The following is a 12,356-nucleotide window of genomic DNA, read 5'->3' on the forward strand; positions in this document are numbered from 1 at the left end:
CATGGTATAAGGAGAAGTAGGGGGTCTTGTGATGGGGTGCACAGAAAAGATACTGAGAAAAATCATTTTGCTTCTCTTTTTGCAGGATTGTGAAATCAAGGAGGAAGGCAAAAAACACTTCCTTACACTCTACAATGTACGCTTGGATCAAGCTGGTGGAGTAGATTTCCAAGCAGCAAATGCCAAATCTGGTGCTCACCTTCGAGTCAAACGTAAGTATCTTTTGAACTTTCACTAATTAATTAAGTGAAAACAAGGTACTCATTTCCTCTTTGGAACAGGTGGTCAAACCTCTATACTGTATTTAACATCCTGCAATTCTTTCCCGAACAGCAACTGAAGGATTAGTTATTCAAGTCACCTGGATTTTTTAGTTAAGGAATGTCCTATATGTTTTTTAACCTTGTATATATTTTATTCATATAGGACAAGTAAAAATAAGAAGATGGCCTTGAAGGCTGCTTTGTGGTCTGGCATCATATGCTGTTATGAAATCAAAGTATTACAAGCAAGGCTTTGCTGCATTAAAATATCATGTCAGCTTGAGAGGATGGGATCACAGTGATATCTGGGGATAGGGCTAAGAGCTTGATGGACAGGGACAGACCACACATTTGAAGACCACTTGTTTCCCACTCCAATCCTAGCCCTCGCTATTTTGGAAACCACATGTCTTATCTAGCCAGAGGTATGCAAGGCTTGGCAGAGAGACAGATGCATGGCAACTTTCCTACTGACCTTGTTCAATTTAAAGAAACACGCTCTGCAAATAGGAAATTTTAGGTGACCAGCCCTCCCCCTGAAAACCCAGGGTGGCCTCTTCTATTTAGGGAATTTGAAGAGCAGCACTGCGATGTCTGTCTCTCTTGAGGGAAGCCACCATGGAGATTAGTACATAAGGGCAGCAGCTCTCTCTTGGGTAGAAGTGACTAATCTGAAAATTATGTCTTCCTACCAAGCTCGAGTAATTGGCTTGCTGAGACCCCTCAAAGATGTAACAGTGACAGCTGGAGAATCAGCAACCTTTGACTGCGAACTCTCTTATGAGGGAATCCCAGTAGAATGGTTCCTGCAAGGCAAGAAACTGGAGCCCAGTGACAAGGTAAAGGAACTAAACTTTCTTTTTCCTCGTGTTTCCTTCTTCTTCCTCTCTCTCAACTCTCTTCTCCTTTATTTCTTGTTTACTTTCTGTCAGTAGAAATACTAAGACACAGCAATAGAGTAGTGCTGCTGTGCCAAGTGATAATTCTTCACTAAATCAGAAATTCATGTTCTGGAATACTACAAGGGTTTATTGTGCAAAGGGAAACTAAGGTTCCAAAATATCAATTGTTACAACAGTGATTTTGTGCCTGTTTCTCTTGAAGACTAGGCACAGGAGCACTGAATTATTTTTGCTCAGATTAATTGTAGTTACAGTGGGAGGTTTTGAAAGGTGCTATCAGTAAATTCTTTTTTTTTATCCTGAATGCTGAGTTGCAGTCCAATTCTGCATATAAGGGGATTAAGGGGATTCAAATTCCATTTCAGGCATTTGTTCTGGCTCTCCAGATAACTTTCTGGGCAGATTTGCTTGTCAAGCACTTCTCACTAGCTATTTTTAACCCTTCATCAAGTACTGGCTCTTAGCTGTGAGATCTGAGCAGCCTGGAATGTCGTTTAACATTTAAAGTTAATGGTAGGGCAAACGCATGAAGAAATATATTAAGAAACATAAAACACAAATGGATGTCACTGGTTTTAAGACTGTTTTTCATGTACTAGGCCTAACGGAAACATTGCTAGTGGAAATACAAATTGGAAACCTCAGATGAAATAAACTTACAAGGCGTGACCTAGCAAAGTTTCAGAACCTGTAATAATGTTTCTAATAATAGTTTGATTCAGACTTTTTCTTTATTTTAAATGCAATTTTTAATACTTTCAGATTTTACTAGATCCTTCTCAGCTTCACCAAATTTGCCTAAAGAAAAAAATATTTAATTAAAAAATAGAATATAGAAATAGGAAAAAACTATCATGGTGATAGGGGAACCTACTACAATATTTAAGGACTAGTAAATAAAATTGAAACTCAACCAATGAGATGTAATAAATCAAGATAATTGCTTCTGTGTCGCGGAATAAAAATGTGGAAAGCCACTGATCAGTGCAGTGGCTTGATAGCTATTACTGCCTGGCAAGTTCAACTTTCTGCATGATGGAACATTATTTTTTTCTTATCCATCTGAGCTATCATTTTAATCACATGCAAAAAAATTATCCAGACTTTCATTCAGTTTGCTTATACAGTCAAAACTGTTCTTTGACTTCAGTTGAAATTTTATTAAAAAGAAATTCAGGGAAAACCATATATTCGCTTGATGCTACACTTCCTGACAATTTAAAACAGGTTCTTGAAATACTTTTACTACTGTCTTCAAGAATTAATCCAATTGTTCAAGTGTTAAAGTTCAGCTGTTTCTAATTCAAATCATTATTTCACCTCTGTGGCTGGCATTCAGCTGTACACATATAACCTTTATTGAAGAGCCTTCTTTTTTTATCTTGGCCAAATATATATTTGGCCTCTTCTCAATATCTTTCAGCTGAAGGTTCACTAGAGCTGGTTTTCAGGGATGCAATGACCATTTGGGAGAAAGAACAGACTCTTAGTTCCTTCCTTCCCTCTGAAACAAAAGGGACTGCCTTCTCAAAAGTAGCTTAATATTTTATGAGATGCTTGTGTAGGAGTAGGCCAGTTCAAACTCATGATTGCAAAATAGTTTCAGTAGATCGACATGGAAATATTTTGGTGTATTTTAGGCAGAATATTTAACCAAATTTAATAATAGAAAGTTAAACTGACATTTATAAAAAATATATGAGGAGAGTGGCAAACCTCTTTATATCTCTTTAAATGTTTTTGCTTTAGATGCAGCCAGAAATAATACCAATTTTTTCCCATAAATTTACTTATTTTGGTATTTATTAGTACCTGTTCCAAATAAACATTCTCTCAAGTCAGCCTCATTTTGAACTTTGATAGTAGACGGGTTTTTTAATATAAGGACAAAAATACACTAAAGCACAGGAAAACTTAAAATTAGATATTCTTGTACAGGAAAGGACAAAACACAAATTATTCCCAAAATCTTCAAATCTTTTGTTTCTGGAGCTAGATGGGGTATGTACAAAAAGAAATTATAGAAATTTCATGTGAAAATAAACAACCAAACCCACAGATGACACTAAATAGCAATATTACTTCATTAAATATTTCATAAATGTTTGTTGTAGATACTTACAAAGGGTTTTTTATGTGCATTATAAGGTTGTGACACGTACTGAAGGGAGAGTTCACACACTTATTCTCAGAGACGTCAAGTTAACAGATGCAGGAGAAGTATCACTGACAGCAAAAGATTTCAGAACTCAAGCAAATCTTTTTGTGAAAGGTAAGTGAGTCATTTTAATTATGCCAGAGTCAGTGTTAATAGTCCATTTCTGGTTCACCTGGAACAGGATGTTAATATACACCATATATCAAATTAGTAGGGTCATACATACAATATTGGACTGGTGGATAACTTTCCTGATTAAAAAAAAAATAAAAGCTACTTATTTAAAACCTTTATGCTTAACAGAAGAGCTGAAGAAAGGGGTAAATACTGGAAATGTGTCAGACATGGGAAATGAAGCAGTTTATTAGGATTTCCAGGGCTTCATTGCAGACTTCAGCATTCAATTGGCCTCAAGATAACCCACAAATACTTTGTGGCTCCAGATGTTTTTTCTTTTGTTCTTTGGAATACCCAGAAACTTATGAGACTACAACCACAACTACACCATCAGGGAAGTAACATAATATGGACTGCATACCCACTTGCACTGCTTACCAGCTATGTATGGGTAAGAAGTCAAAAACTTCACACACTTCTACCTAATTTAGTAATTCAAGGAAAAGTGAAAAACTCAGTCCTTAAATTCAGAGTGTAACTCCAGAATTGCTGAGATCACATGGGTATAATTCAGTTAAAGAAACTGAGTTGCAAGGCTTTGTGATGATTTGTGAGTAAAAACTCCACGGACAAGGATATCGTTCTGTCTAATCTTACAGCAGGCTGAAAATGAGGAAGTCAGCTGAATTAACTGAACTAACATATCTGGGCATTAAAAATAAAAAATAGAAAAAATATTTTCATCAGAGACTTTTTTTGATTACTTAGAGAAAATTACTAAACACTATGGGACAGTACTAGCAGAAGGATGGCTCTAATTTTGATCTTTTCTATCAAAAATTTATCTGTTTCTTTAGAACCTCCAGTTGAATTTACTAAACCACTCGAGGACCAGACTGTTGAAGAAGAGGCCACTGCAATACTGGAATGTGAAGTTTCCAGAGAAAATGCAAAAGTTAAATGGTTTAAAAATGGGGAAGAAATTCACAAAACAAAGAAATATGATATCATTTCTGATGGCAGAGTCCGAAAACTCATTATCCATGGCTGCACACTGGATGATGCAAAAACTTACACCTGTGACGCTAAAGATTTCAAGACATCATGTTTTCTCAATGTAGAACGTGAGTCATTTACAATTTTCTACAAAATTTACAAGTACTTTAAACACTATACATCAGTGTCCATGACTGTCAATAATATCAATGTCAGCAATTTATTCTTCTCTACTGGAGCCCTTTGTCTACTAAAAATTTTCTTTTCTCTTATAGCTATTCGTGTTGAGTTCCTGAAACCCCTAACTGACCTTGAAGTTAAAGAAAAATCATCTGCTCGGTTTGAATGTGAAATTTCTCGTCCAGGTGTCAAGGTCAGGAACAAAACCTTTTATTCTGAGTAACTTCTTCAACTGTAGCAAGCTTTTTTAGATTGACAAGTTAATATGTTGTTTACAAAAGAACACACAACTGAAATCTATGATGAATAATAACCATGATTAATAACCGTGTTTATTTGTTCTAAATCAGGTGAAGTGGTTTAAGGATGGCATGGAAATTAGAAAAGGCAAAAAGTATGACATAATTTCCAAAGGCGCAGAACACATTCTTGTGGTCAGTAAGTGTGTCTTTGATGATGAAGCTGAATATGCCTGTGAAGCAAAAACAGCTCGAACTTCAGGCCTACTCACAGTGATAGGTAAAGACAGTGGTTTAGCATCTATCTATGAATAAGAAAAAAATTTTTCTGATGGAAGTCTTTAACCGTCTTTCAAAATTCTTGTTGCAGAGGAAGAGGCTGTTTTCACAAAAAATCTGCCTGATCTTGAAGTAAATGAAAATGACACTATAAAATTGATCTGTGAAGTTTCAAAGCCTAATGCTGAAGTTACTTGGTTTAAAGGAGATGAGGAGGTGCCTGATGGCGGTAGATTTGAACACATTTCTGATGGCCGAAAAAGAATTCTTCTTATACGTAATGCTCATCCTGAAGATGCTGGCAAATATACTTGCAAGCTCCCAAGCTCTAGCACAACAGGGAAACTTACTGTACATGGTAAGAAAGTTACTTTTGTGGCCTTGGTTTTTGGAAAAAAAAAAGAAAAAAGAAATCAGTTAGAATATATAAGTCTGTTTATTGTCTTCGTAAGTAAATAATAAAATAAAAGCATATATATCTGCAAAATTGTTTTCTTTCAGAACTTGCAGCAGAATTTCTTACCAGACCGCAAAATCTTGAGGTGCTTGAAGGAGACAAAGCTGAATTTGTCTGTTCAGTATCCAAAGAGGCAATTGCTGTGCAGTGGCTGAGGGGTGACACAGTTCTAGAGCCTGGTGATAAGTACAACATAATTTCAGATGGCAAAAAGAGAAGACTTGTGATTAAAGACTCTATTCTAGGAGACACAGGAACATATACTGTCATGGTTGGTGAAGCTAAAGCTACAGCACGCTTAACAGTGATTGGTAAGCTTTATTTTACCAAGGTGCAAGTGCATATTTTGTTGCATTCCTTATTCGACACAATGTCATATTTCTTTTATTTTCTTAATTTCAGAAAAACTCAGGATTATAACTCCCCTCAAGGACCAAGAAATTAGTGAGGGCCAAGAAATTATCTTCAACTGTGAAGTCAATAAAGAAGGCGCCAAAGAGAAGTGGTACAAAAATGATGAGGCAATATTTGATAGTGCAAAATACATTATTGTCCAGAAGGATTTAGTTTATACTCTCAGAATCAGGGATGCACAGCTGAAAGATCAAGCTACCTATACCATCTCACTGTCAAACCAGAGAGGTGAACATGTCAAAAGCTCTGCTGCCTTAACAGTATTAGGTAAATAACTTGCACTGCATTAAAATGGTTTCATAATCAGTTTCACATCAGGGTCACAGGGATATAAATTAATTGGTTTGGGGTTTTTGTCTTAACAGAGGAGGATCTTAGAATTGTTGAGCCACTTGAAGACATTGAGACCATGGAAAAGAAAACTGTCACATTCTGGTGCAAAGTCAATCGTCTTAATGCAACCCTCAAATGGACAAAGAATGGTGAAGAGATCACGTTCAATAAGCGCATTTTGTACAAAATTGATAAATACAAACACTCACTCATCATTAAAGACTGTGGGTTTATAGATGAAGGTGAATACACTGTTACTGCTGGGCAAGACAGATCTGTTGCAGAGCTTCTCATCACAGAGGCACCAGCAGACTTCATTGAACATCTCCAGGACCAGACTGTCACTGAATTTGATGATGCTGTCTTCACGTGCCAGCTTTCCAAAGAGAAGGCCAGTGTAAAATGGTACAGAAACGGAAGGGAAATCAAAGAAGGGAAAAAGTATGTACATTATATTATGCTTGTTAATGTAGAAACATGCTTACTTTACTTTGTCTCTTTGTCTGGAAACTAACATACTGCTTACTTTTCTCACCCACAAAGATACCAGTTTGAAAAGGATGGAAATCTGCACAGATTAATCATAAAGGACTGTAGACTGGATGATGAGTGTGAATATTCCTGTGGAGTGGATGACAGGAAATCTAGGGCAAGACTTTTTGTTGAAGGTATGTCTAAAATTGAATATGATTTATTTCTTCATTATTTAGTGATAATAGAAACAATTCACAGCTAACGACAAATGAATTGACATTTCAGAAATCCCTGTTGAGATCATCCGACCACCACAAGATATTTATGAAGCTCCTGGTGCAGATGTCATCTTCATGGCTGAGTTGAACAAAGATGGTGTGGAGGTCAAGTGGTTGAGAAACAACATGATTATCATCCAAGGTGACAAACATCAGATGATGAGTGAAGGAAAGGTCCACAGGCTGCAGGTGTGTGAGATAAGGCCCCGTGACCAAGGGGAATACAGATTTATTGCCAAAGATAAGGAAGCTCGAGCTAAACTTGAATTAGCTGGTAAGTTTCTTGGTTTATGTTTCTTTTATAAAATCTTAGATTGGTGAATTAACTAACAAAATTTATTTTTGTTCTTTCAAATAGTTGAATTAATACACAATCAGACTGAGACAAACTCGTCTGTTAAACTGTATGAATTATAATTCAAGCAACAAAATTTTTTTATTATACCACACTAATCCAACTGTTGAAGAAAACATAGCTCACCTTTCAGTGTCTGTACCGAAGAGCTTGGATTGAGCTTGAAGGAGAAAGAACCTTTTCATTAAGTCACTGCAAATTTAAAACATGAATATTAGTTGGCCTCCTTATTTCAGTCATCCAAGACCTATAATTCCTAATTTGTCTATTTTACAGGATCAGACCAATAAAATGTTAAATTAATGCTCAAAAAGCAACTCCCTCTTCCCTGATTTTATAGGAGAACACAGCACATACCAACTGGCTTGAGTTTCCATCTCTGGAGCAATCCAATGCACATGTGAAGGATTTGCTTAGAATTCACACAACAGCTCCTTTTACTTTTCTATGTTACCTTCATTGCTGACTACCAAATATATCTTTTTTTTATTTTAAGTAAGTACTTACATGTCACATTGATCTTCCTTAGCTGCACCTAGAATCAAGACTGGTGATCAAAACCTTGTGGTTGACGTTGGGAAGCCTTTAACTATGACTGTTCCGTATGATGCCTACCCAAGAGCAGAAGCTGAATGGTTGAAAGGAGAAGAAGGTTTGCCCACAACAACTGTTGATACAACAACTGACTGCACTACCTTCAAAATTTATGAAGCCAAGAAGTCAGATAAGGGAAGATACAAGGTTATACTTCGAAACAAACATGGCCAGGCAGAAGCATTCATCAATGTAGAGGTCATCGGTAAGTGCTCACATTATAAAAGCCTTGTTTACATTTCTTGAAGCCAGTGCCAAAAAAATATTAAAAAATAAAGTGCCCTAAAATATTGTCATACCTTTGTTAGATGTTCCAGGCCCAGTTAGAAACTTGGAAGTCACTGAAACTTATGATGGTGAAGTTGGCCTCGCCTGGCAAGAACCAGAAAGTGATGGTGGAAGTAAAATATTAGGTTACGTTGTTGAAAGACGTGATATCAAGCGTAAGACCTGGATTACGGTCACTGATCGTGCTGAAAATTGTGAATACATTGTTACTGGACTTCAAAAAGGAGGAGTTGAGTACCTCTTCCGTGTTAGTGCTCGGAACAGAGTGGGCACTGGTGAGCCGGTGGAAACAGACACACCTGTGGAGGCTAAGAGCAAATTTGGTGAGCAGAAGTTATTAAAAACTCAGTGTCTGATGACAGTGTAAGAAAAGCAGTACATACTCTTACATTAGGTATAAACATACCTTGTTTTTCCTTTCTCTCCCTAAAATAAAACACAGATGTTCCTGGTCCTCCTCAAAATGTAGAAGTTACTGATGTGAACAGATTTGGAGCTACACTTACCTGGGAACCGCCTGAGTATGATGGAGGATCTCCAATTACTGGCTATGTTATTGAACTGCGTAACAGGGCTTCTATTAAATGGGAGCCAACTATGACCACTGGAGCTGATGAGCTGTCAGCTGTCCTGACAGATGTTGTGGAAAATGAAGAATATTTCTTCAGAGTAAGAGCTCAAAACATGGTTGGAGTTGGCAAACCAAGTCCTGCAACTCGTGCAGTAAAAATTATGGACCCAATCAGTAAGTATGCTGCCACGAATTGTGATTGCATTATGAGATAGAGACATTTTGGCTGTTTATATATTACGTGTACATGAAAACTCAGTTGAGAAACATGTGCCGCAAATACCATGTAAAGCTAGATTTTTCCTTCTTCTGGCTTTCAAACATTTCAGGAGTACTTTGCTATCATTTGGTTCAGGAAGAACAACAAATATTTTTGCTCTGAAATCAAGATCCAACTTCAATTTACAAACTTGTTTAGTAAAAGCTATGCAAAGACTTTAAAAAGAGTACTCTAGGGCATATACAGCTGGTATTGCAGAACCATATTCCTTTACAAGTTGCAAAAATGTGTTTCTCTCAAATTATTTTCAGAGAGGCCAAGTCCTCCCATTAACCTTGATCATTCAGATCAAACTAAGACATCAGTGCAGCTCACATGGGAACCTCCTCTCGAAGACGGAGGAAGTCCAGTCTTAGGTTATATAGTTGAAAGGCAAGAAGAAGGAACAGACAAGTGGATTCGCTGTAACCCAAAGCTAGTCCCTGATCTTACTTTTAAGGTAAGATGTTCATCAACAAACTACTGAAAATGTGTAGATCTTCTTTAATATGAGCTACTAAATGGTTATTTGTGCTTTTCAGGTAACTGGATTGAAACCAGGATCCAGTTATTACTACAGAGTCTCAGCAGAAAATGCAGCTGGTGTGTCTGACCCAGCAGAGGCTATTGGGCCATTAACTGCAGATGACACTTTTGGTAAGCCATCTGCCATTTGTTAAACATAGTTAATCAGATAGGACACACAATTAAAGTGCATCTTGTGCATAACGCATACTCTTCACCAGGTAACTGTGATACCAGCTAGTACAAAGAGCCTTAAACCTTTGAGATTCTGAACTCTTTCCTCTCAGCATAAACTCTGCAGATAATTCACTGTACTATTAGGTAAAGACCTAGGTTGTCTGAAGAGAGAGACATGACATTTTGTCTCCTGACCTAGCTTTGAGGAAGGTGGGAGGTAATAGGAGAGAAGGGCAGAGAAGACAAAACAAAGAAACAAACAAACAAAAAACTAAACAAAAAACAAAACAACAAAAAAACCAACAAACCACAGAATTTTTATATCAAAGAGTAAATTCCATCTCCTACTTGATAATGCTAAGCTGATTTACCATCTCACAAATTTCTGAAAAATGTTCTAGCCAAGAGAGGTAGGGAATGATAAGCCACAGGTAGGCCTAGACTGCTCCAACCTGCATGCTGAGTGAGATACAGTCGCAATCAGTCTCTCAACAGAGCTATCGCTAGCCATATTCAGATCACCTAAAATTGTTTCATCTAATCTATTTTCCACTTTTTCCAGTTGAACCTACAATGGACCTAAGTGCATTCAAAGATGGCCTGGAAGTTATTGTTCCAGAGCCAATCAAGATCCGTGTTCCTATCACTGGCTACCCTGTGCCAACTGCCACATGGTCTTTTGGCGACCAAGTCTTACAAGAGGGTGGTCGTGTAACAATGAAGACCACTGCCTCCTTTGCAGAACTTGTAATTACTCCAAGTGAACGTCCAGACAAGGGAATTTATTCCTTAACATTAGAAAACCCTGTGTCATCCATTTCAGGAGAAATCGATGTTAATGTCATTGGTAAGTAGACGCGTATATATTCCAGCAATGATATTCCGTATTTGTCTTGTAAAATCTACTGTGAAATCAAACAACTTTCCATAAACTAAATACATTAAAATATAAAGAAAAACTAAAAATCTATCTTCAAAAAAATACCCAGTTTTGGTATTTAAGAAAGAATGACTACAAAGAACAAGTCTTTTGGCAGATAAATTACATAGAGATCATTTGCCAAATTCCAATTAGAAAATAATTAATACAATTTCTGTTATTTCTAGCTCGTCCAAGTGCACCAAGAGAACTTAAAGTTGTAGATGTAACCAAGAGCACGGTACAGCTGTCATGGGAACCTCCAGAAGATGATGGTGGAAGTCCAGTTATTGACTATGTAATTGAAAAACGTGAAGTAAGCCGGAAAACATGGAGCAAAGTAAGTACATTCTTTCTCATTTTAATTTCTCTTTGCTGTGCTGTTTCCACATGAACTACAGAATTTTGTGTCTTATTTTGATAATTACTTTTTTGAAATAAATTTTAGAAACACATTGAGTCCTTCCTTCTCTTTAGGTTATGGATCATGTTGTTGACCAAGACTTCACTGTACCTGACCTCATCCAAGGAAAAGAATATTTATTTAGAGTTTCTGCATGCAATAAATGTGGCCCAGGAGAACCTGCATATATTGATGAGCCTGTAAATATGTCAGCACCAGCAAGTGAGTCGACTGTTTCACATTATTGCTGCTTTTCTGTTTCTGAAATCTTGCCGATTTTCTTCAAAATAAGATGTAAAAAAAAAATCCTCCTTAGACTGGTTTCTAAGAACCCATATGTTTTTAATTTTAATAGCGGTGCCCGATCCACCAGAGAATGTTAAATGGAGAAATCCAACATCAAAAGGAATCTTCCTAACATGGGAGCCTCCCAAATATGATGGTGGTGCTCGCATTAAGGGTTATCTTGTAGAAAAATCCCAACGTGGCACAGACAAGTGGGAGATATGTGGGGAGCCTGTTATTGAAACAAAGTAAGTATATTAACATCAGAAAATATATCCTCTTACCTAACTGTGCCATACTCACCTTAATATTAACTAACTGGGCCATCCTCACCTTAATATTTGGATTATTTTTTTTTTAACAAACAGAATGGAAGTAACAAAACTCAAGGAAGGAGAGTGGTATGCATATCGAGTTAAAGCTTTGAACAGAATAGGAGCTAGCAGGCCAAGTAAGCCAACAGATGATATCCAGGCCATTGATGCAAAAGGTAATTACTTCAATCACTGAATTACAATAGCTGCTTTATTTTTATCAGTCTCTGTAATACTGTTTCTCTAACAACATTTTTATTCTCTCCTAATTCAGAGGCTCCAGAAATTTTCTTAGATGTGAAGCTTCTTGCTGGACTTACTGTGAAAGCTGGAACTAAAATTGAGCTGCCAGCTAAAGTAACTGGAAAACCTGAGCCCCAGATTACTTGGACCAAGGCTGACAAAATTTTGAGACCTGATGACAGAATCACTATTGAAACCAAACCGAATCATTCTACAGTCACTATTAAAGACAGCAAGAGAAGTGACAGTGGAACCTATATTATAGAAGCTGTAAATTCCAGTGGACGTGCTACTGCTGTTGTTGAAGTTAATGTTCTTGGTATGCTTGGTTAT

The 12,356-nt window shown here is 37.0% G+C and overlaps 1 protein-coding gene across 1 annotated transcript in view; it reads left to right on the forward strand.

Annotated features, from left to right (window-relative positions):
• The window catches only part of LOC104269868 (titin-like), a gene marked incomplete at its 5' end in the record, with an annotated part of 134,428 nt that overhangs the window by 41,687 nt on the left and 80,385 nt on the right, over positions 1-12,356 (forward strand). The window contains 23 exon segments of the mRNA XM_009867494.1: positions 86-212; positions 960-1,102; positions 3,314-3,437; positions 4,298-4,564; positions 4,712-4,809; positions 4,967-5,135; positions 5,226-5,492; positions 5,636-5,902; positions 5,994-6,272; positions 6,371-6,779; positions 6,882-7,006; positions 7,098-7,364; positions 7,975-8,244; positions 8,348-8,650; positions 8,770-9,072; positions 9,430-9,617; positions 9,700-9,814; positions 10,422-10,706; positions 10,967-11,118; positions 11,256-11,403; positions 11,537-11,714; positions 11,835-11,956; positions 12,055-12,342. Of these exon segments, the coding sequence (XP_009865796.1) occupies positions 86-212; positions 960-1,102; positions 3,314-3,437; positions 4,298-4,564; positions 4,712-4,809; positions 4,967-5,135; positions 5,226-5,492; positions 5,636-5,902; positions 5,994-6,272; positions 6,371-6,779; positions 6,882-7,006; positions 7,098-7,364; positions 7,975-8,244; positions 8,348-8,650; positions 8,770-9,072; positions 9,430-9,617; positions 9,700-9,814; positions 10,422-10,706; positions 10,967-11,118; positions 11,256-11,403; positions 11,537-11,714; positions 11,835-11,956; positions 12,055-12,342 (4,894 nt within the window).

Source organism: Apaloderma vittatum, unplaced genomic scaffold (assembly GCF_000703405.1).
Source record: "Apaloderma vittatum isolate BGI_N311 unplaced genomic scaffold, ASM70340v1 scaffold11824, whole genome shotgun sequence".
NCBI classification, from domain to species: domain Eukaryota; kingdom Metazoa; phylum Chordata; class Aves; order Trogoniformes; family Trogonidae; genus Apaloderma; species Apaloderma vittatum.